The 24,526-nt window shown below is 34.6% G+C and overlaps 1 protein-coding gene and 1 pseudogene across 2 annotated transcripts in view; one reads left to right on the forward strand and one right to left on the reverse strand.

Moving 5' to 3' along the window:
* The window catches only part of MSH3 (mutS homolog 3), a 56,029-nt gene that overhangs the window by 18,147 nt on the left and 13,356 nt on the right, over positions 1 to 24,526 (forward strand). For both annotated transcript variants that reach the window (XM_039320794.1, XM_039320795.1), the window contains 9 exons: positions 1,826 to 1,938; positions 2,579 to 2,693; positions 6,166 to 6,250; positions 7,836 to 7,945; positions 16,880 to 17,012; positions 17,490 to 17,677; positions 19,218 to 19,386; positions 21,972 to 22,036; positions 23,193 to 23,309. In XM_039320794.1, coding sequence (XP_039176728.1) covers positions 1,826 to 1,938; positions 2,579 to 2,693; positions 6,166 to 6,250; positions 7,836 to 7,945; positions 16,880 to 17,012; positions 17,490 to 17,677; positions 19,218 to 19,386; positions 21,972 to 22,036; positions 23,193 to 23,309 — 1,095 coding nt within the window. The remainder of the gene's footprint in view (positions 1 to 1,825; positions 1,939 to 2,578; positions 2,694 to 6,165; positions 6,251 to 7,835; positions 7,946 to 16,879; positions 17,013 to 17,489; positions 17,678 to 19,217; positions 19,387 to 21,971; positions 22,037 to 23,192; positions 23,310 to 24,526) is intronic.
* LOC120297777 lies at positions 15,525 to 15,656 on the reverse strand (annotated as a pseudogene).

Here is a 24,526-nt window from a genome sequence, read left to right on the forward strand (position 1 = left end):
AAATCCAGTAAATACTCATATTTCCATTCATGGTGTTGTATTTGTTCTTTTACTTGTTAAACCAGATTATCTGTTGCCTCCTTCAGTTCTTTATCTGTATAATAGAAGTAACAATGTTCTATACTACAGTATGTTTTTTTTTCAAGAGTCTCTTCATTTGTGCCTTCTTACTTGTATTTTAAACTTATACAATACTAGTTTTCAAATGATCCTGGAACTTGTCTCTTTATCTATTTTCTGCATTATTATTTATAATCTTAACAATTATTCAGGTCAAATTAGCTTTTCTTTCCTCCTCTTGTAGAAATACATGTTTTTGGTATAATTGGAAGAATAGTTCAAAAGTGTAAAAATGTCAAACTGAGTCTGATTGTTAACTTAAGCACAAGTCAAATTTATTCCACAGCTTCACCATATGACTTATCTTTTATAGTAGTCTGGGTCTTGTTGGTAGAGCATAATTAAAATTAAGGATTGGAGAGAGCCAGAACTGGACTGCAAAACTCTGTACAGCCACGAGATGGCATTAAGATCTGTTTGTGTTGTCCTTTAATAATTGTAGTAACTTATTTTTAGTTCTGGACCCAAGGAATAGTTCTAAGAGCAAGTCATCAGTGAAACCTGTTAGTAACAAGCCATAATTTTTGTATTCTGGATTAACTGTTTTGTGTTTTCTCAGCGATGGTAGGTCAGAATTTTTAACATTTTTCATTTCTTGGAGTTTTGATGGGAGAATAAATGGCAAATGGGTAACTTAAAACTCCTGTGATGAAATGTTTCAAAGTGACTTTGGATTACTGCATAATTTCCAAATTTTCTTTTGGTATTGAATCTTCTATGGCTCCAAAACTTCTTTCAACTGAGTGGTTTCTTCTTGGACCTAGTTCAAATAGGATCTTGATGCAAACATTTAATCTTGGTTTGATTTGAGGACCAGATATACATAATTACTGTTCATGAATCTTTATCTCTCATGTATGAAAAGTCAAAATCCCCACTTTGATTAATTACATTGATACATTTGTCAGTAAATATTTTCTGGACTTCTTTGAATTCAATGTTAAGCATAATGTTCAAAAATCATTAAAAATAACAAACATGACAAAACTCTTTTTGCTCAACCATGTAAGTATGTCTTAGCTTCTAAAATCTAGCTGACTACTGGTCAGAAGAAGGACCTTTCAGGATATAGTCTAACACAGCGATTCTCAACCTATGGGTCGCGACCCCATTTGGGGTCGAGCGACCATTTTACGAGGGTCGCCAAACAACGCGATCTGCCATTTCCCCCTCAGGGGGCGGCGCTGCACATGGGGGCGGCACCGCGCATGCGCGCCGCGCATGGGATCGCCGTCACACAAAGGTTGAGAACCGCTGGTCTAACACCTCGCACCATTTATTTTACAAAGAAAAAAAAAGACTTTCATTTCAGTGATATGAAAACAATTTGGGTAACAAGATGTTCCTATCCTGAGTCTTTCACATCAGGTTAGTCAAATTAACAAAATAATAGTACAATTACTGTCATTCTTTTAGAAATGTAAATATTGCAGGGCTTAGCTAGAGGAAAGAGAGTAACATTTAAAGTCCAAATTCAGAACTTTAAACTTTCCACAGAATTAAATTTGTAGAAAGTGAATCCTTTCTAAGTGCATTAAGGAAAGGTCAACTTTCAAATCAGCTTGATTTTAAAAGTTTTAGTTGGAAAAAATAGTCATTAATTTGATCCATTTGTGTGAACATTGAAGTACAGTATGGAGACCTTTTGCTATTGTTTAGCTGTATGTAACAACATAGTAAAGTTAAAAATATCTATTTTTTACAGTTTGCAAGATGACAGAATACGAATTGAAAGAATGAAAAATGAACATTTTGAGTATGGAAGTGCTTTTAAGATGATTACAGATTTCTATGGCAGTCAAATACTTGATGGCACAGGTACCCAATCCAAAAAGATTTATTTGATTAGCAGTTGTGTATATTACAGGTGACACAACTATTTTGTAAAACTTCTTTGTGTCATGTTAGTTTGGCATTTACAAAATATTTTTTATATTTATGAAGTTAATAGTTTTTAAGATGAATATATGTACTTATATATTATTTATTTTTCAAACAACAGTGTTTTAGTAGCAGAAAAAATATTATTTCCTGTTCTTTTGACCTGTAAAAATTAATTCAAAGTTAGCAATGCCTTAAATCAAAACGTAAAGTTAGTTCAAAAGTTCAACTTTACACTAGTAATTTGATCCTTATTTGTTTCTGAACAAAGTAGCAGCATTGGGAATCCTGTCTGTTTTTTATAAATATATTTAGAAATCAATTTGATATAAAATTAATTTGCTAGTATTTTACAGTGAGTAAATTAATGAATTCAATAAAAATCCAAGAAAAGGTAAATTTGTAGGAATATAGCTCTTCAGTAGTCAGGAAATGATTCAGTGATAGGCTTTATTAAGATGCCACTTTGGAGAACTAGCTACAAACTGCTGCTGAAATATTTAATAATACCCAATAAAGTGGATTTTATTAAAAAAATGCATTTTAAGTGCTGGATTATGACTGAACATTTTTCCAGGTTCTCAAGCATTGTCCCAGATTTTAAAGTTCGATAAATCAGTGCTGTGCTCCTTGGCTGCTGTAATCTTGTATCTTAAAGAATTTAATTTAGAGAAGATACTCTACAACCCCGGGTAAGTAGTTTTAATTTTAGATAATTAAATCCGTTGTTACATTGTTTTACATACTATAGCAAATATTGTTTTACAAAATAAGTGCACTGTAATTGTGATATCTATGAATCTTATATTTAGAAGTAGTTTTACATACACAGTGTATACTTTATATCTATATCAGTATCTATATCCTTCAGTGCAATCTGTAAATTATTGTTGCAAATTCATGACAGCAATGTTACTACAAATCATTTCTGAAAATACTGCCAAAAACTGCATGAACTTGCCTATGTAGTTGCCGGTAGTCAAGAATGACTCAAAGGCAAATACACACATATGCAAATCTTCATTGTCAATCCATTAGTATGTCAGAAAAAAGCAACATTAAAAGCATATTAAAAAGTAACAACAAAAAGTACCATTATAATAGAGGAATGAAAGTATCACTGAATTAATACCTTAATAAATAATAGGTATTAATAGGTAATAAATAATAGGTATTATTAAGTAGGTGATATTCAGCCAAACTGATGAAGTGAAACAAAAGCACAAGATCTTTTACTGTGCAGACTATAATAAAGAACTTGGTAGGAAAACAAAAGATCTACAGAGCTAACTGATTTTTGAAAAATAGCTAGATGAGTCTGCTGCTTCTAATGCTACAGAATTCAAGTGACATATGAGCTGGCAAATCCTCACATTCATCTTTATTTTGTTGCATCTATGAAAAACATTTAATTTCTTCTCATTATATCAGATTTTCAAATTTAGCTGAATGAAAGCTCCTGATTTAGACAATTTGCCAAAGTCCCAAAGACAGGAAGAACTATTGATTATTAAAGATCTTGCTTGTCATGGCCCTCCCAGAGGCCGGTTTGGAAGAGGAGGAGGAAGAGTTGGAGCTGGGACTGTCCGACAGGGAAGGCATGCCAGGAGCTGAGGATAATACTGTCCCAGGCTCCTCGGGCATTGGGGAGGTGGTTGACCAGATGGAGAGCTGCCCACCTGCACAGACACACGGGAGGATTGGCTGCTGACTGGCAGTGGTGCTGATAGGCAGCCTATTCCACTGAGTGGAGTAGGCAAGCCCAAACAAGGGTCGCAAGAATACTCGGGAGGAGGTTGCACCACCCCTCCTCACAAGGAGCACCTCGAGGGGAGTAACTTAAGGAGAAACTGGGGGGATTTAGTCTGCCAGGAACAATTCTTTGCTTTGGCTGACATTTCTCTGGCTTTTATGTGCTTGTTGCTGTTTGCCTTGCCTTGCTTGGAAGATTGCTCTTTGCATTTTGTTTTGGGCCTTGCCCTCTTCTGGAGGCCTACATTTGGCCTTTGCTTCACTGGGGCTTTGGAACTGCTTCTTTTCTGGGACCTGTTTCTTGTCCTGAGGACTGCCCTGGTCTTGTGCCTGGACCCTACCTGGTGGATTAGACTTGGACCCCTGGATCTTACTCTGTGAGCGTGCTCCTACTCTGTGGGCTTTCTTTGTACTATAGGGGCTGTTGTTTGGGGGATTGAGGGTGGCTGCCTTCAGAGTAGCGTGAGGATGGAGCCTTACTGGATGCTGGAGGGCCATTGTCTGGAACATTAGTTAAGAGACATAAAGAGCTCTCTAGAGCAGTGGTTCCCAACCTTTTTAATGCCACGACCCCCAACTGGTCGTAAGTCGAGGACTAAACCAGTCGTAAGTTGAGGACTAAACCAGTTGTAAGTCGAGGACTACCCAACTGGTCGTAAGTCGAGGACTTTCCCTGCCTGGGAGCGCCGTGCATGCGTGGTGCCGCCCCCTGCGCCGGCCGAGGCATAGCTGGCAAGTGGCAGAGATGGAGCAGGCCGACCATTGGCTGGGCCACTAGCTGGCCCAGCCCAAGGGAGGTAAGGCACCCACCGGAAAAGGGAAAAAATGGCGGACAGCCTTGCTTGGCGACCCCCGTGAAATGGTCGATTGACCCCAAATGGGGTCGCGACCCATAGGTTGAGAACCGCTGCTCTAGAGGCTTGCCTTGCCTTGACCACCTGGGTCATAACATTCAACCAGACATTTCTAAGTTCTGGAAGAATCTCTATCTTAAGATGTCCTTAGGGCAGTCTTCATCCTTTCCTCTTCAGTTGTGAGTTTACTAGCTTTGCCTTTTAACTCTTAATTTCTGATTTTACATTCACAATGTCTTTGGCTTAGCATGAGTGTATCTTAGGAATCAATTGTCTTCAATCCCATATGAAGTAAATTAGCTCAGTTAACTTCTCTATGAAGCCGTTTAATTTTACTATGAAAATCAATAGCAATAGCACTTCAATTTATATATTACTTGATAGTGTTTTGCAGCACTCTTGAGTGATTTACAAATGTCAGCATATTGCTCCCAACAGTCTGGTCTTCATTTTACCCACCTCGGAAGGATGGAAGACTTGAGTCAGCCTTGAGCCAGTCTGGACTGAACTCCTAGCTATGGGCGGAGTTAGCCTGCAATACTGCATTCTAACCATTGCACACTATGGAAATATATAGGAATGATATATCAATATATCTATCTAAAAAGTGAAGAAAGTCACTAGTATCACTAAATTTTGAAAATTTATAATGAATTTTAAATTATTAGACTAAGGTTTTTTAATGTAAATGTATGTATTGATGTAAATCAGTGGTTCTCAACCTTTTTAACGCCGCGACCGCCAACCGGTTGTAAGTTGAGGCTACCCAATTGGTCGTAAGTCAAGGACTACCCAACCAGTCATAAGTCGAGGACTACCCAACCGGTCGTAAGTCGAGGACTTTCCCTGCCTGGGAGCGCCGCGCATGCGTGGTGCCGCCCCCTGCACCGGCCAAGGCGTAGCTGGCAAGGAGCAGTGACGGCGCAGGGCGACCACCGGCTGGGCCACCAGCTGGCCCAGCCCAAGGGAGGTAAGGCACCCGCCGGGCCCCACATGTGCCAACAACTCTCCCTGCGCCCGCCGGCCTCCCACCTCCCACCCCTGGCCCTCTTTTACTTACATTTTTAGTAGTTGCTCAGCAGGGAGGGGTGGAAACTTCCAGACAGCTCACCTTCGCTGTAGACAACTTGCAGCACCGTTTGTAGAATGGGACTTTTGGCGGGCTCAGCAGGGCAGAGACAGCCTGGACAATTCCTATTGGCTTTTGAAGGCCAATAGAATTAGACTCTATTCAAGAGAGTCTATTCTATTGGCTTTCAAAAGCCAATAGAATAAAAGGGAGTAGCACAGCTAAGGAAAAGGGGAAAAAATGGCGGACTGCATTGTTTGGCGACCCCTGTGAAATGTTCGTTCGACCCCAAATGGGGTCGCGACTCACAGGTTGAGGACTGATGATGTAAATGGTAGTTTTTAATGTATTAAGTAAAATGAATCACATGTTCTTTCATAACTATTTCTCTGAATTTATTGTCTTTTTCTTGCAATGTATAAAGTTAAGGGCTATTTTTAGGGTGCGAGTGACTGTTTTGTAGCTTTACTATGATTTTTTTTCTTTAAGTAATTTTAAGAAGTTATCAAGCGAAGATGAATATATGACACTAAATGGAGCTACGTTAAAGAATCTTGAAATCTTGCGGAATCAAGTAAGGAAGAATTATCTTATGTATTTATGTGCTTCGTGAATTAAACTTTACATTATTATTTCCAGTCCTTTTTAATGTATATATACAGTTCACTCATTTTTCAGTTAAGTAAAATTTAATCAAATGCCCCATCCTAGAAACTAGTAGTTCTTAAAAATAATGCCCTTAAAGAAAAGAAAGGTGATATTCACAGTGGAGTTACTTTTCTGAAATGTCTGTAATTAAATCCAAGTTTATATCTGGTAGCAAAGAACCAAGAGAATGAATCTGAAGTGGAATTTGAAGATTAAAGGGATTTTTCATTACCTATTATGTAAACTTATAAAATTAGAAATCAGACATTAATAGCTATAATTATCTTTTTAAAGTTATGCAACATGTAGGAATATATAGAGGAAGAATCAGAAAGTAAATGAATAAATGGATTGGAAATGAAAATATTTAGAAAGAATTAAAAAAATGGATTAGGAATTAGTTCAATGGCTACGCAACCAGAGAGGGTCAAATGTGCATTAATTTCACCAATATTCTCCAGTGTTTCTGTTCAAATTAAGGAGGTTAGAGTAACAAACAAACTTGGACAAAACATTTCATAAGATTTTACATTCATCTAATTCCAGGTTTCATGGAGTAATGTATGAACATTGCCAGATTTGACATATGCAAAAAGCATACATGATTTACGGTAGAATCAGTAGTACAATAATCAAGTCACAAATTTGAGAGTCAGAATCGAGGTTCAGCACTTTGAGCTGTACAGTCTATAGTTTAACAGAGACTGATAGAGTTTTATGTCAGTCTACCATACATGTTCCAGTGCTTTATATAAAACAGGGATCTTTAAACTTGGCTCTTTTATGACTTGTTGACTTCAGCTTCCAGAATTCCTCAGCCAGGCACACTGGATGAGGAATTCTGGTAGTTGAAGTCCACAAGTCATAAAAGGGCCAAGTTTGAAGACCCCTAATTTAAAGGTTTTATATATTTGAAACTCCTGGCCTCTATTGAGTATAGCTGGCAGTGATTGGAAATGATTACTGATGCTGAAGTCCTGGGCACATTAATTCCTCTGGTGAGGTTCCTAGCAATCAAGCACTGCTTTTTCTCTCTGTTCTTTGATTTTAACAGTGGTGTCATTCTTTGGGCTTTGAAGCTCTGTCTCTATGTTGGCCCAGACTACAGAGTTGGAAAAAATGGATCATGATTCCACTCAGTTGTGCCATGGAATTACTGAATTAGATTTGTAAGATTCATTACATAGCTCCTAGTCTCCCCTCTCCTCAGAAACTAAGCTGATGATAGACTTTTAAAAAGTATATAAAGAATCACTAGTATTACTGTTTTGCAGTGTATAACCAGTGTAAACTATTTTAAGGGAGCTAAAAGCAAAAAAATTGGAAGCAGATATTTAACTTGGATTGTATTATTTTTGAGATAGTTTTTATATTTGGTATGTCTAAAAATATTTCTATAATGCATTCATCTCTCTAGAATTTACAATTTGAGTTGCTTTCTATTTCAGATTCATATTTTATATTGAACTTGTGCTCCAATTTATTAATTTAAATGCCTATAATTATTTTAGACTGATATGAAAACCAAAGGCAGTCTTTTCTCTATCTTGGATCATACAAAAACTTCATTTGGGCGACGAAAACTCAAGAAGTGGGTCATACAGCCTCTTTTGAAATCCAGGTATTTGTTACCAAACAAATCATTGATGTCTATCAGCTAAATATATTTAACTTTTGAGTACCATTATATAAGAAGCTAGGTGAGTGATAATACAGACTTAGAGAAACAAGTCTTGGCATTCAAACCAACTTTGTCACTCAGTGTTCCTTAACAGAAAGAGAATTTCCAGTAATGTTATTTGTGTATATATGTTATTTGTGTATATATGTCTTTTGATTACTTCCTTTAAAATATAGTAATAATGTTTCACCATTTTTATTGCTTATATTTTACTCATAACAGAGTTAGGCCATAGCAGTCAGATAACTGCATAAAATATTTTTGTAATAAATTCCCATTATGCTTCCTCAAAGAAAGTTCCTTTATGTCTTCCAGGTTGATGGAATGTAAACTGATCCTTAAAGGGGGACTTTAGGGCCTCATGGTTGCTATTTGATTGCTAAATCTTCAAACATGGGATGTTATGTAAAATACTGATCTGTCAGCAATTTATCTACAGTAATATATCAAAAAAGCTGATTTTTTCCCCCTAATCAGTGCTTATTCAACCAGCTTCCTCTCCTAGCATTATAATGAATTACTGTGGTTGTAGCTAAATGTGCTATAATTGTAGTTTAGAATGTTCTGATAACAGCTTTTCATTAAAAAACCATGCTAGATGGCTTATCTTTTCCCAAGAGGAGTATCTATGACTAAAGCCTCTTCTAGATACAATTGTAATTTTGCTGAAAATTTGAAAAATAGTTTAAAGATACCTGAGGAAAATGTGTAAATGGGCTATTAACAGAGAAGAAAGGCCAACATATCAATGTGTTGTATATGTGAAATGAACCAGTTGCTGATCCAGAATTTATCCAGACCAAGGATTTAATATTTTTCTAAGGTGAAATGTAATGATTTTTAGATCAGCAATTAGTATAGTATAATCTTTTGATGTAGAAACAAAGCTGGGATAGCTATGATACTAAAACATAATAGAGATAATGGCATCTTATAATACCATAGTTATAAATTTAATTCCATATGGGTGAACCTCTTCTTACGTTAGACACTGTAAACTGATTCTTAGCAATAAATGCAGTTCCATTATATGAAGATACTGGTAATCCAGTATACAGAGGGAGGAAAATACGGATATAATTAATATTTAGGATAGAAGAATGATGCTGTCAGTACAATGGTGAAAAAAAAACCTCTGTATCCAAATTGTTCTTCACAGAATGTTTGTTATTTTTGCATTTTTTATCTATCTGTCTGATTCATCTAATCAATTAATCAGGACTTTGAGGTTGCTCTAATCCAGTGGTTCTCAACCTGTGGGTCGGGACCCCATTTGGGGTCGAACAACCATTTCACGGGGGTTGCCAAACAAGGCTGTCCGCCATTTTTTCCCCCTTTGGCCACGCCCCTGGCACCCGGTGATGTATAAGTGGTTGGGGGTCACCACAACATGAGGAACTGTATTATGGGGTCATGGCATTAGAAAGGTTGAGAAGCACTGCTCTAATCAGACTAATTCTGAGTAGAAAACAATTCTCTGTTGTTATTTGCAGTTATGCAAAATGAAATATAGTCAAACCCATAAATTCACAATAAAAGACCCTAGAAACAGTTGCAATCCTTCCCTCAGTTAAAAACCATTTCTGAGGACCCAACCCTCTGGGCTTGCTTGAACAGCCAACTCAATAGATTTCTGAATTCTAATAAGAAAGAGGCAACATGAATGTCCAGGGCAGGGTTTAAGAGGAATAGCAAAAAAGAAGGCAGGCTTCCATGACCCTATAACTCAGTGGCTCCCAACCTTTTCTATACTCTGCACCCCTAGAACACTTCTGATATATTTTCTTACCCCTTATAAAAGTTTGAAATAACGGCAATGAATTATGCATATACACTATAATTTTGAAAATCCAAGTTTTTGCACCCCCGGTTGGGAACCCCTACTATAACTGATACTCCCTGAATGATGAGAGAACCTGTCCTGCTTGACCCTGTTGCATAGGCAGATGTTACTGTTCTAGAACAAAGATCTGGAGATCAATATTAAAAAAAACTTCAGGTGCTTTATCTCACTAATGTGAACTAGTTCAGAGAAGGCAGTACAGATTTTCATAGTTATGCAATAAACTTTATGTACAGTAAATGTTTCATTGTCTTCCAGAAGCAGTGTAAAAATACAGAATGCATCTGGCTGGTCTGTTGTATTAGAGAATTTGTTTGAGCTTACTGACATAAAGTCATGTAATCTGTTGTAATAAAAATGATGTGGGAACAATGAAATTCTATTTTAGGTAATATATTAAATTGCCCAAACAATATAGCTTTAGCTGAATTATAGGACTAGATGAATCCAGCAGTACAGGATTGCAAAACTGGGAGAGGAAAAGCATGATTAGAAGATTCTTTTTATAAAAAGAACATGGAAGTATACTGGATGGTGACCTGCCAAGAGTCTTTTTGTTTGTAGTGGGTATAATATGAACAAAAAACAAACTTTCAAACATAGCCCTTGTTGTATAAAGCAAGAACATTTAGCACATTTAGTACCAACTCCATAGAAAATATATAGTGATTCAAGTTAAAATCCAGGTTGTTACAGTCTAGTTACTTCTTCTACATTCCTCAGAGATGTTTAGTGGTTGTTTATAGATTTTTAGTGGGTAAGGATTCAGATATAAAGTCTTTATTGTAGAAAATGCTACCAAATTATTTATTTCAGGCCAGTGTTACATTTCAAAGTGGTCAGAAACATGGACCTTTGTAGAAGGTATATTTAAGTTATAGTTAATTAGAACTCACAAAGCCATGTAAGTATCAGCACTTCTGTTGTATCTTTTATTGTTTTTGAATCAATACATAGTGAAGCAAGCATTTAATAATTCATTTTTTATTGGTTTACTCATTTTTTTTGCAAATGTTGCTGAAATTGCACTTCATTCATTCATAACAAAAGTCCTTAATTGTCATTTAGCCGAGCAGAGTTAGATCTGTATCCTACACATAATCAACCTAAATGCATTCATGAATATTTTCACTAGTGTTGTTCAACAGCTCTGAAAAAATGTTATTTCATAAAAATAATTCTAGAAAGAGATTGAGTGATAGCAATATGTAGTAACATATTAGTAACCTCATGTTAGTAAAATGTTAGTAACCTCACAGAATTACCAGTATTTTAGTTAGATGTTAGGAAAAAGAAGAAACCTTTCTGCCTTCAATTAAAATTGGAAGGTTGGAGGGGGGAAGTTAATTTAGCTTTCTTTTACCTGCAAGGGAGGTTCCTGTTATTTTTCATTGTCATTCAAATTCAGAGATTTACTTAGTAATCTCCTTGTGTATATGTTTCATACTTCTAGTAACAAAAAGAAGCTGTTATTTATTTGTTACTAAATATGTGATTCGTTTTTATTTCTGCAAAATAGATTTTCGGCTGATACCAGGACTGAAAAAATGATGTTTTATTGATTTGTTTGTAGATAAGAGATGAGATAAAGGTAGTCCTTGACCTACAACCATAATGGGGCCTGGCCATGTTGTGATGTTTGTAACATTAGGGAGTGTGATGCTTATAACATTAGGTACTTGTGATTAAAGTTGGAAATCATTTCTTTAGCTATTGCCTCTTACTATATTCCTTCTTTTTTCTTGCATTTTTACTCATTCTTTCTATTCTGTTTTCTTTCTTTAAGTTTGATTTGTATTAGATCTTATTATTATAACAAGAATTCTTTATACACAAACACACACACATATACATATACACATGTATAAATGTGAATATACACTCATATATTAATTGTTTTATTAAAAAATTATTATGTAAGTTGTAAAAAAAATCACTTTTCTACCTTAGATGAATTTGCCTCCAGGGACACGCAAATTAATTCTCAAATATTGAAGGGACTGACAGAAGTGATCTAAAACAACTGAGTGTAATCTTTGAAAACTCATAGAGAACTGGTAAGATATCAGAACATTGGAGAAGTAGGGACCCAATCGTCTTAAAAACTATGTGAGACTTCATATCAGAACTCCCATATTCTCTGAATAGCAGCCCATAGAAATTTCAAGAACATGGCTTGGGTAGATTAATCAGTTGGCTGCAAAAATAAAGGGCATAATCTATAAACAGAAGCCAAGAATACAGAAATTGAGCATTCTATATATCAGTGTCAGCCCTAGTTATGAAGAACTGCCTATTTCTCTTAAGTGTAAGGATCAGGATGCTGAATTCTTTCACCCTGGTGTAGGAATGAAATATGTAGGAATTAAGATTTTTTTTCTTGGACGTTCACTAATTTCTCCCCTACATATTTTTAATTGAATTCCATCTCCATGAGGTAGCTCATTTTGCCCTTTTCACTGACGTCCAACAAATTGATTATTTCCATCAAAATAATACTGTATTTGTTTTCTTCCTTTAACCCTAACTATTCCTTGCCCTCTTTGACTATTTCCTTTGTAATTGCCTTTACAGGTACGAGCGTTTATTTAGCGAGTTTTCACAAAAATGAATTAATTCAGAAAGGGGTACTTACATTAGAAATTCAAAATTGTGGCCAAAAAAGAGGCCTGTGTAGTCATGTGACTTGGTTTCAATCTCTACTGCCGCGGTGGCCATTTTTATCTCTGTGACTTTCCTGGCCAGTTCGGGGCTACGAGAAGCAGGAAGGTGTTTTGTTTTGTTTTGTCCCTGGTCACATGGCCAAACAAGAGCCAAGCCGGCACTGATTTTTGCTTTTGCTGCAATCTGCTACTGCCTGGGCTCGAGTGCTACAATTACTGCTGTAAGTATTTTAAAATATTTTTTTTTGTTACTCTATAGTGGTGCACCCAAAATGGACCACATCCAAACTCTAACCAGTTGTGGAAAACTGAATTACTCTCTTGTGAGAGCAGTGCGTTAGACTAAATGACCTCAAGGTCCCTTCCATCTCTTACTATTGCAAGCTGAGAGTTCTGCAGATTCCTCCCCCATTTCCCTCTGCGTGCTTGGCTGGAGACCCTTAAGCTAATTAGTGGCAAGTTTTTTGTTTTTTTTTAAGCAGCGGCCTTACCCAATCCCCCTGGGCAGCTAGCTAAAGACCCTTGAACTGGCTAGCAACAGTTGTTGTTGTTGTTTTAAAAAAAAAAAGTAACTGCAATGGCTCCAAGCGAAATTGGAGGCAATTTATTTCCTGAGCGCACCGGAAACAGCTGATAGGCAGCTGGTGGGAAACCCTTCCAGTTCAGTTAACATGGCAGCTATTGGAGGAAATAGTAAGTAAGATCTTCGTTCACTTAACAATCCATTTGATTTAATTAATGAATTTGATTTTAAAAATTTGTACAATTGAGTCTGATTCATTTGGCCAGGCTCCATTAAGTTTGTACCTTGAGGCCAGGCTCCGTTAAGTTTGTACCTTGGGGACTATCTGTACTACTCTATATAGTTTAATAATATTTTTCTCTCATCCAGTTGTGCATTCGTCATTTTCTTATATGTATTTTTCTCATCCACAATATTACATACCAATGAAGTAGAAGTGGTTTTGCTTAAACATTTATGAATTGAGAATATCATTTATTAAAAACTACCCTATTTTATACGGAACATCTTCTGTAATATAAAAGAAATTGGCTAATTATATAAATAATTATAATAAGTTATAAATATTGCTATAAATACAATTTTATATGCAAATTTAGTTTCTAGCTAAATCTAGATTAGTCTTAATAATAATTTACTCCTACTTTTAAGAATGAGGGAAATTAGTATCACTCACGCTTGTTATACAAATAGCCATCCCATACTCCATCAGTTTATCACCATTATCTCTATTTTTAGTGTGAGATTTCTTTACAAAAATGGTAAACTTCAATCATCATTTATAGACATTCATTATCCTTTGTTAGCAATGTTTGAGTCCTTCACTAAGAGGTACAATGTTCAGCTTTTCAGTAACATTTTTATTCCTCAATCTATCCTAAAAATATAGAGTTGATTTGATTGTTCTTAAATCTCTGCATAGATCAATACCTACAAAATACTATTCACAAATGTATTTTTAATGGCATTTGTTGTGTTCAGTGGATATTTAGTATTTTTGCACCTAGTCTTACTTTGTCACTGTGTCCAGTTTGAAATCATGTTAATATTGCATTCAGTTGAATAAAGAAATGTGTAAATAATTTAAACTAAATATCACAATTCTGTATAATTCAGTTTTATATTAAATGCAGTTTTTTAACATAAATTTTAACATAAATATGTAGGATAATACCAAATAAAATGAAAATAATGTCATTCGAATTGCTAGTGTCTGATAATATTGTGATAGTCTATTGTGATAGTCCTAGAACTATTTGTAGAACTGAAGTAAAAAGCATTTAAAAATGCTTTTTATTGAAATTTTTCAAAAGTTTTACAAATAAAAATCCACCCCCCCTCCCCAACCACCCCACCCCCCCCCGACTTCCCAGAACTGAATATAGGATTATTTAACAAATATTTTAAAAATAACATTTGGAATTTATAAAATAATTAATAATAATAATAAAAATCACAATAATAATATATATAATAATAATATAGATAACATAAACTTTAAAATGAATAATATATACTAAAAAAGAGAAAGAAAAAAAAAAAAAAATAAAAAGAGAAAAGAGAGAGAGAAAGAAGAAAGAAGAAAGTAGACGAAGAATAAAGCATATATATATATATATAAAAAAATATATGAATAATAATACATAAAAAATGTATATATATAAAAAAGAAAAAGAAGAAAGAAAGAAAGAAAAAACAATCATTACAAATTATAAAAAGGCTATAATATTTTTCCATATCCAAATTATGTTGTATAAAATTTATTTTTTCCCATACCGCAAAAAATTTTCTTGAGATTGCTCCTTTAGAAAGCCGAAATCTTTGCCATTTCTGCCAAATACGAAACTTTATGAAACCATTCTTGTAAAGTAGGCAAAGATTCCTTCTTCCAATATTGTCCTATTAACAACCTAGCGGCTGTAATCAAATTTAACATCAATATAACCTCCTTAGCATCACAGTCAATAACAATACCTAGTAAAAATAATTGCGGAGTAAATTTTACCCTCCTTTTAAAAATTCTTTGAATATTCCACCATATCTTAATCCAAAAAGCTTTTATATGATTACACGTCCACCAAATATGGTAATAGGTAGCATCCAAATATCCACATCTCCAGCATTTCGGCTGTAGATTAGGGTACATAATGGACATTTTCTTTGGGTCAAGGTGCCATCTATAAAACATCTTATAAAAATTCTCTCTTAAATTTTGCGCTTGTGTGAATTTAACATTTCTTATCCAAATAAGTTCCCAAGTATCCATTGAAATCGTTTCACCAATATTCTGTGCCCATTTAATCATACAATCTTTAACTAGTTCAAGTTCTGAATCTAATTCCACTAAAACCCCATAAACTCTCTTAATATGGGTTGGCCTTTGATCTCTTACTTGTTTTAAAAAAATTTCATCTTCTCTAAGCCAGCCCATTTTACAATCCATCTTCCATCTATCCACTATTTGTCTATATTGGAACCATGAATAAGTTAAGTTTTCATGTGTTAATTCTTCCAAAGATTTTAACTGCCAGTCTTGGTTACAAAACTCATAAATGTTCCTCTCCACGGAAATCTTTAGTAAAAGGCGAAAGATTTATACGATCTGAAGAGAAACCAGAGTATGTACAGTAAAAAAATGCTTTTTATATTGATATGTTTCTTCTGTAAGTAAGCCAAAGATAATCCTCTATGATTTCATAGTGTATTATTCTCGGGACAGTATTTCAAAACACGATTCTATGAGAGGTAGAAAAAATAGGTCACTTGATATCAGATGGTGTCTGTTGACCTTTTCCCTCCTATTGCCCCTTTTTAATACTGAGGATTACTGCAGGCACAGTGTTTGCCATGTTGGTATTACATTATTGGAACTGTGTATCATAGCCGTATGTGAAAATGATTAAAGTGCAGATTAACCTTACAGCAGAGGACCACAGCCTTTAGACTCTGTCATAATATGTTATTACACTGTAATTCCAACTAGTATATATGTTCTAAATTACATAATGAAATCTTCATGTTTCTACCAATACCTATGTAATGAGTTACTGATAAAACAACAGGGAATGCCTTTTATCAAATCAAGCTGATTTACTAGTGTAAATTTACATAGAGATTAGTTCATCTCCCAGCTAGGTTAAGGAAACAACTTTGTGCTGTCCTAATTAGGTGATTGGTACAGGCAATGAGGTTGAAGGTGGTGACGGCAGGAGTAATAGGGGCCCACAAACCCCTTTATGTAGACTTAACCTTTTGAGAAACCATATTTGTCTCTTCACAAATTGAAGTAATGAGGTAAGATTGAGGCATGGGAGGAAGAAATAAGAAGGAAATTCAGGAGCTAGAGATTATTAGGAGATATCAGTAGAATTTTTCTGTTAGTGTAAATGATAATTTGGAAATAATTTGGAAAAAAACCTGAATAATGGAGTTGAGAACCATTCTAGTTGCTACCAAGAGCAGTAGAAACAAAGCAGGTTTGCCTTTCTTTCCTTGGGAATCTCTTGGTCTGCAGTTTCCACCAAGCAAAAAATTCAGAATCCTGCTTGTTTGGTAATAACAACAAAAACAAAAAGATTTTGAGGATGTTTGTGGTATAGAGGACTAACTGATCAGATCAAAGTTTATCTCGGACACGGAGAACCGTGATGTCCCATTTATGGAATTGCTTGCAAAGGTAGTTTGATTAATTTCATATTATCCTTTTAGCGTCAAAATAAGAGAGTCTGCTTCTTTCAGACATGTTATAATTTATCCATAGATCATCATTATTCTTGTTTGGAGTAATTATTGAAAATGTAGAAAAGGAGTGTTTTTATTTATCTAATTTATCCTCTATTTTATAGTGAAATTAATTCCCGACTTGATGCAGTATCTGAGATTCTCTTCTCAGAATCAAGTGTTCTTGGTCAAATCATATCTCTATTGTGTAAGGTTCCAGATGTTGAGAGAGGAATTTGTAGTATTTATCATAAAAAGGTAAGATTACAGATAATTTAAAAAACACATTCCTGTTATATTTAAATCCAGGCAACATATCCTGAAATGTGTTTTATACATTGTGAGACAGAAAACAATTGAAAATATATACCTAAGCTTTTAACAATGGCATTTTTAAATTCTTAAAAATGTCCATGTTCCTTATACACTATCTTGTTAAAATTCATTGACTATTTTAAGCTATGTATTGGTACTTAACATTACAATTTAAAACTAAGTCAATTCTCTACCTACCGTAACAGTTGAAATCAGGATGCATATATTTTAGTGTATATCCAAAATTAAGGAGAGAATAAAACAAACTTTGTTTAAATATTATCAATGTATTAGAACTTATACAACAGACTTTTGTGCCATCTTAAAGAACTTCATTTGTTAGATTTGGAAAATTTTGCAAGACTATTGTAACCTCAAGGCTGATCATTTTAAATGATATTTATTTTTGCTTTTTTACAGTGTTCTGTTCAAGAATTCTACTTGGTAGTAAGCACACTCTCTAACTTGGAAACAGCAGTCAAAGCACTGGTTCCAGCTATACAAGTTCAAGTGCGGGCATCCTTGCTGCATAAAAACCTCTTGGAAATTCCTGAATTGCTTAGTTCAACAAAAAAATATTTAAGTAAACTTAATGAAGAAGCAGCAAAGTAAATAAATTAAGCATATAATTTGTGACTGGGTGGGTACTGTGTAGGTATGCAGTGACTTCCTTTTTTAAGTGAGTAGTGATTGTAACAAAAGTTTGGTTCTCTTCACCTTTCCCAACTTTTCTCAAATTGTTTGTAATGCAATTCATTCACACATGTACATGATCCAACATAGATTCATAGATACTTTTTATTTTAAAAAAAATCATATGCTACATTAGTTTTTTAGAATTCTCATTACATTCTGTAAGACTATCTCAGCCTAATTCAGTTTTCCACATCTGGTTAGTGTTTGGCTGTGATCCATTTTGGGTGCACCACTCCTTTTTTGGCCTTTCCAAAAATGAAAGGACTTCTGTCACATACTAATTCTCCAGCTGTGCATGGTTCAGGCAAGTTCTCTTCTTAAATTTTGGCTAAGATCAACTATTGTGTAGAATTATCATATTTGACAATAATGTCTGAAAAGCAGACAAAATTGGTTTTTTTCTTTTCTCTTTAGTTTATCCCTCTCCCCACACACAAAGAGTTGGACTAACTGTGCAGAAGTTCTTTTGAAGAGATGCTTTTTTCTGGATCCTATAAATTTTCTTTCTACAGTTAAATTATAGTGCCCTGGATCAGGGTTTTTCAATCTTTTCACAAATTGTACCACTTTTAGGACATGACAATATTCAAGTACATCAGTGCCTAGCAAGTCGTCAAAAACTTGAATACTAAAAAAAAGGGGGGAGGGAATTTGGGGTTTTACTGATTACATTGATTTGTTGTTATAGAAATGGCTAGTTTATATTATTATGGAATAGTAAAAAGTTGAGATTTGACATTAATGCTTCATTCTACTACAACAGAGTAAGTCAGAAGTCAGTGCCTTTTCTTTTTTCCTTGTCCCCCTCACTTTTCTTTTCCTTTTTCCTCCCCACCATGTCCTACTATTTGCTTTTGTATTTTTGTATTTTATTCTATAATCTAATAAAATGTAAAACAAACTGTAAAAAAAGAAAATAAAAAATACTGATTTTATTCCTTTTATATCCTCTCTTCTCTCCCCCTCCTCCTTTTATATCCTCTCTTCTCTCCCCCCTTCTCCTTTTTTCTTCTGGGTGCTCTGGAAGCTCCAATCAGCTGAAGCTGCATGGGCCAATCCTGGGCTCTCAGCAGAGCCCTGGCAACACTGTTGCTCCAGCTGAATCTCCGCCTGAAGACTGCCGGCCACCCCCCAGGCCGTCAGAAGCGCCAATCAGCTGTAGCCATGTGCGCCAATCCAGAGCTCTCATCAGAACCCCAGCAACACTGCAGCTCCAGTTGACTCTCCCTACTGTTGCCACTGCTTCAACTCATCCACTTTTACACTTTTCTTTTACAGTGCTTTTCAACCCTCACAGGTGCCGAAGTACCACCAATAGTACATGTACCACGGGTTGAAAAGCCCTGCCCTAGTTCATATTAATATTATTTGTTTGTATTTGCTCATTTTGTTAGTGTTAAACAATTTTCTATGTTGGTATTGAATTAAAAGTTAATTTGAATTTTCTTTTAGAATTGGTGACAAAACCGAACTATTCAGGGATTTGGATGATTTTCCTTCAATAAGGAAGAGAAAGGATGAGATTCAGACAATACTCTGTCAAATCCAGAATCATATTCAGGATGTACGAAAAATACTAAATTCCTCCTCTGTGGACTACGTATCAGTATCAGGGCAAGAGGTAATATATATATTGACAATGTTATGTTATATGTTTGTCTATGCAACGTTAAATGAATTTTATCAACCATGTAGTTCTGATCATGTTTTTGTAACAACAGTTTTGCTGTCCTTCACTGAATAGATTGGAGCTAAACAGTTTACCATCTAATTGGGAATTTGGAATACAAATTCCACAATCCCTTATTATTGACCTTGTGGCTTATGCCAACAGGATTAGGAGTTGGCATGAGTTGTTTTAAGGCTAATAACATTTAAAGAAAAAACGTGTTTAGTATGTAAATTTACTAACAATGTATCAGAAGCTATATTATAAAAATAAAGCTTTGGGGCAACTTTATTAAAAGCATCAACTATCATAAGTTACAGAATGTCAACATCTGTTTGTAACTGCACCTTTGCCAGCAATTGAATGTTAGTTACGGCAATTATAAGAACTATATAAAGCTGAGCAATGGCTAATTTATGGTACAGGGACACAAAAGAGAACAATATAATATGACATGTTATAAGGCAATGCTTTATAAGGAACTCTGTTTAACTCGGGATAATTAAAATTATGATAATAGAGAAATGTTTTGAGGTTCATTTCAGCTATATAAGAGATAAGGAAATGATATATTTGGCAAAGAGACATGGGATTTAGAGCTGAAATCTTTGCAAAATACTATACAAAGTAATATATTTCCAATTTTCTAAGATCTCAGTGTTTTGTAGCACATTGACATATTTGAGAACCTAGAAATTGATGAGAGCATAGGAACATGAATTTAACATCAATTCATTATATTAGTATTATAATTTTATGTTTAAAAAAGGACCTTTATTTAATTGCGAACATTTATGAGCATGAAAATAGAGGGTCAATTTTATGAGCCCAATTTTTCAGTATCTCTGTACAAATGTACAGATTATGAGGAACAAACAAAGCGAATCGAAATCTTAATGTAGGTCCACAAGTACGACATAGGAGGCTTTACTAAAATTTGTTATGGGTTATATCTCATATTTTACATCAACTATGGTCTCTTTGATTTATGTTTAGATCAGTTCTGTTCAATTATTGTGGACTATGTTATGTACTCTGAGAATAATTAATTATGAAAATAAATTAATACCTTGGGAAAACATCTATTAACAATACCAATAGCAATACAGATCTCAAAATATAGATAACAGTATTTTATAGACTATAGATTACACTGCAGTATAACGACTATGAAATCTATGATTGCTTCATAATTATTATGAGCCTATTTACCAACAGAATCACATGAGCATGTATGTACATAATAACTTTAGCAATGCTTCATCTAGATTTTAACTTTAAGGTTCTGTTTTTCTTTCTCCTAGCAGCAAACCAATTAATCTATTCATCTTTGAAAATAGGGTACAAGTATAGGTTGGTAAACCATGATGGCATTAATTGTCAATTGCTGTTTATATTATTGTCATACAAAATTGGCTTTTTGTAAGATATAGCTGGATGAATCGGGTGAAGCAAAAGCAGTATGTGATAGTCAGGTTCTAAGCGTTATGTAGTCATATATCAATAAATTTTATCCTGTGGATGGAAGGCCAATTCAATATGATTTTAATAAATGAAATGAATAAATCAGTGATAGTATATAGCTGCAGAAAAAAAAGTCATATGCTACCATAAAGCATGCCATCTGAAATCATGGAAAAATAATAATTCCATTCCTTTGTGTTTTATATAACTACCTTGACTACTGCATCCACTTTTGGATAACCCATAAAAGAAAGATTCATATGAAAAAGAGAACAACAGAAGCTTGAGGGAGCTGGATGGATTTGGCCTTAAAATGGATGATTTTGTAGAACATGATGGCATTCTAGAAGACTTGAAAACTTCTTAAACTTAATTTAACTGAAGAAGACCATTCTATAGTTCAGGTCACAAAGCAGTTTCTATATGAATTTTACTAAAAACTTCCAAACATTGTTTCACAGTGGAATTGTGGAACTGAAGAGCTCCCCTTTTGTAAATATGACAAGAGTAATTTGCTTTCATCTGGATTCCTGATAGCTTTAAATGATTCTTTCTATCTCTTGAATTTGGTACATACTTTTGTTATAACTGTCATATGTGTTTTCAAGGATTATTTATAACCATAATGGCAACGTTATTATTTATTTTGATTAAACAAAAGCTTCATTTTCAAACCAATGCTTTCTACCAGATTCCAAATTTGTGCCTCAATCTTGGGAGATAACATGAGGCAAATAGCTAGAGAGTGTGAAAACCTGTATACATTGCTTTATGATCTGGTATAGGTTTGGTCATTAGTTACATTTTTTAACTGAAATTGTTTTTCTGAAATAAATTTATAGCCTTGATAGTACTAGAAATTTGAACTGGCATTCCTATTTATCTTAAAATTGCTTTACTATTCCTTCTGTTGCTGTAGTCTTTTCTTTATACATACTAACATTTTGGGACAGAATTATGTCATAAAATGCATCTTTGATAACTATGAAGAACTTGTGCTACCCATTCAAGTACTACAGAATTTTGTCCTAAACAATATTAATCATTTGATATTTTATTGTTTGGTGTTTCAGTTTCAGATTGAAGTTAAAAATTCAGTTGTATCTTTTGTACCATTAGATTGGATTAAAATTAGCAGGTATGTAGTTTAATATAAATCCTAACAATTACTATTTATTGTATTAATTACTTCAGTGATGCTTATATATTGATGTTTCTGATGATAGAACTTACATTATAAAGTGCTGAAGTAAATATATGAATCAGTATCTATTTTTACAATATCATTTTTGATGTGCCCCTAGCAACAAAATAGACCATACAGTTTTCTTGGCAATATTTTTGGAAGTGGTTTGTCATTGTCTTCCTAAGACTGAGAGAGAATGACTGGTGTAAAGTTACACAGTTGGCTTTATGCTAACCGTGGCTCTTTTATGACTCGTGGATTTTAACTCCCAGAATTTCTGAGCCAGCCATGCTGGCTCAGGAATTCTGGGAGTTGAAATCCACGAGTCATAAAAGAGCCAAGGTTGCCTACCCCTGAGATAGGACTAAAATGTATGGCCTCCTGGTTTCTAGCTCAGTTTCTTTAATGACTGTGCCAAATTGACTGACATCAGTATTACAGGCCATAAGGATTTGGGGCAATATTAGAAGAATTATGCAAACTTATTGGAAGATGTATTTTTTTTAATTCAGTCTTACACTTTCCAAATTACACCTGGTGATAGGGTATTAGAAAGTAGAGAGGATGTTATGGAAAGTAAAGGCCAAACTAGTCCCAATGGTGGTAGGAGCACTTGGGGCTGTGACTCCAACAGATCCCAGGAACAATATCAGAACTGTATGTCCAGAAGAGTACAGAGCTAGGAGCAGCTCCCAGACCTATGGTAGAGAAGCCGAGATTTAGGAAGACACAAACCATCCATATGAGTGAGAAGGGTACGTATATATATATGTATATGTAGGTCTTTGGTTATTCGGGTTTTCTCCCGCGTAAAATTGGAAGTGTCTTGGCGATGTTTCGACGAAGTCCCATTCGTCATCTTCAGGCTGGTGTTTTCAGCTTCGTGCTTCTGTGTGTGTATATACATACACACACAGACACAAACAGAGAGAGAGAGAGACAGAGAGAGACAGACAGACAGACACATTATAATACATTATAATACACATTATAATAATGAACTTTCAGAAATACTAATCCTAAGAAGATACTGACCTAATTTTAATTTTATATACTGAAAAATGTATTGATTAATCATGTTTATGTCCTGTTTGATTCTTTCTTTAAGCACAAAAGTTGTGAGCCGTTTTCACACTCCTTTTATTGTAGAAAATTACAGAAAGCTAAATCAACTACGTGAGCACCTGGTCCTTGACTGCAATTCTGCATGGCTATGTTTTTTAGAGTAAGTTTACAAACTCTATTTTCGTTATTGTAATAAGTAGGTTTTGGAATAGAAACAGATTATGATAACTGATATATCAAAAGTTAATGGATATTGTATAATTTAGCCAAAAATAATTCTTGCATTTTTAATGGGAATAGCCTTAAAATTCACAAACAGTATTTTAAAGGAGTTTAGATATTTTTGAGGACTTAGATTACTGATAAGCAACATGGTGCTCATTGGCACTTATTGTATGTGCGTCAAAATATACTTTTTGGTGCTTATTAAGATCCATGATTTTCTCAGATTTTTTTAAAAAAATATTTTCTTAAATTCATAACATACATAGGATGGTGGCATTCTGCAAAACAAAGATCCAATATCTTACATCATATTTATTTGCAACATACTTTTGGCCTGAGTGGCCACTAGATAGCAGAAAGCATTGATATAGACAAAGTTCATCTTTTGGGGAATTTTCTGTCTTGTGATGCTCATCATGGCAGCCATTTTGTAATATATAAGTCTTTTGGCATGTGAATAATAATTTTGTGAATATGTCTACAACATACTTTCATACTTTCATAATTTCAAATATGTCCCCAGTTCAAAATAGTTGATCACAGATAGGTTAATTTATTATTTTGGTGACTCACAGAGCAGCTCACAGAGAACATCAGAAATGTGGATGATCTGTAATTTGTCTGAATAAGTAGCAGGACATAAACAGTTGTACCAAAGTATTCTACATGATATCATAAGCTAAACATTACACAAGGATTGCCAAATCTGTGCTGCAAAATCTTGCTGTAAGTCCAGATGAAACTGTTTTTCTTTACTACTTCGGTGCCATCTTACGGTTGTCTGGATTTTTTCAGGCTAGATCAGCTACCCCTCATTAACCGCACAATAAAATTCTTGAGAGCTTTTAAAAAAAATGTGGTCAAATATAACAAACAAAACATAATTTAGAAATATAGCAGTATTAATACAATCATAAAATATATAAATATGTTTTTATATGCATTACCATAAAATTCTTGAGAACTGAAAATTCTATACAGCTAGCCCTCGCTTAAGGTCTCATAACCAAAGTTACGGCTGTTGTAATTTCCTCGGGTTCACGTGATTGTAATCCAGGTACTTGGCAACTTGTTCACACTTATGACTGATTGCTAAGTGCCCTGTGATCATGTGATCATCATTTGCAAGCTTCCTTCCTGGCTTATCCAGAA

The sequence above is a fragment of the Crotalus tigris genome, unplaced genomic scaffold (genome assembly GCF_016545835.1).
Source record: "Crotalus tigris isolate CLP2741 ecotype Arizona unplaced genomic scaffold, ASM1654583v1 scf7180000023687.2574627, whole genome shotgun sequence".
Lineage (NCBI taxonomy): Eukaryota > Metazoa > Chordata > Lepidosauria > Squamata > Viperidae > Crotalus > Crotalus tigris.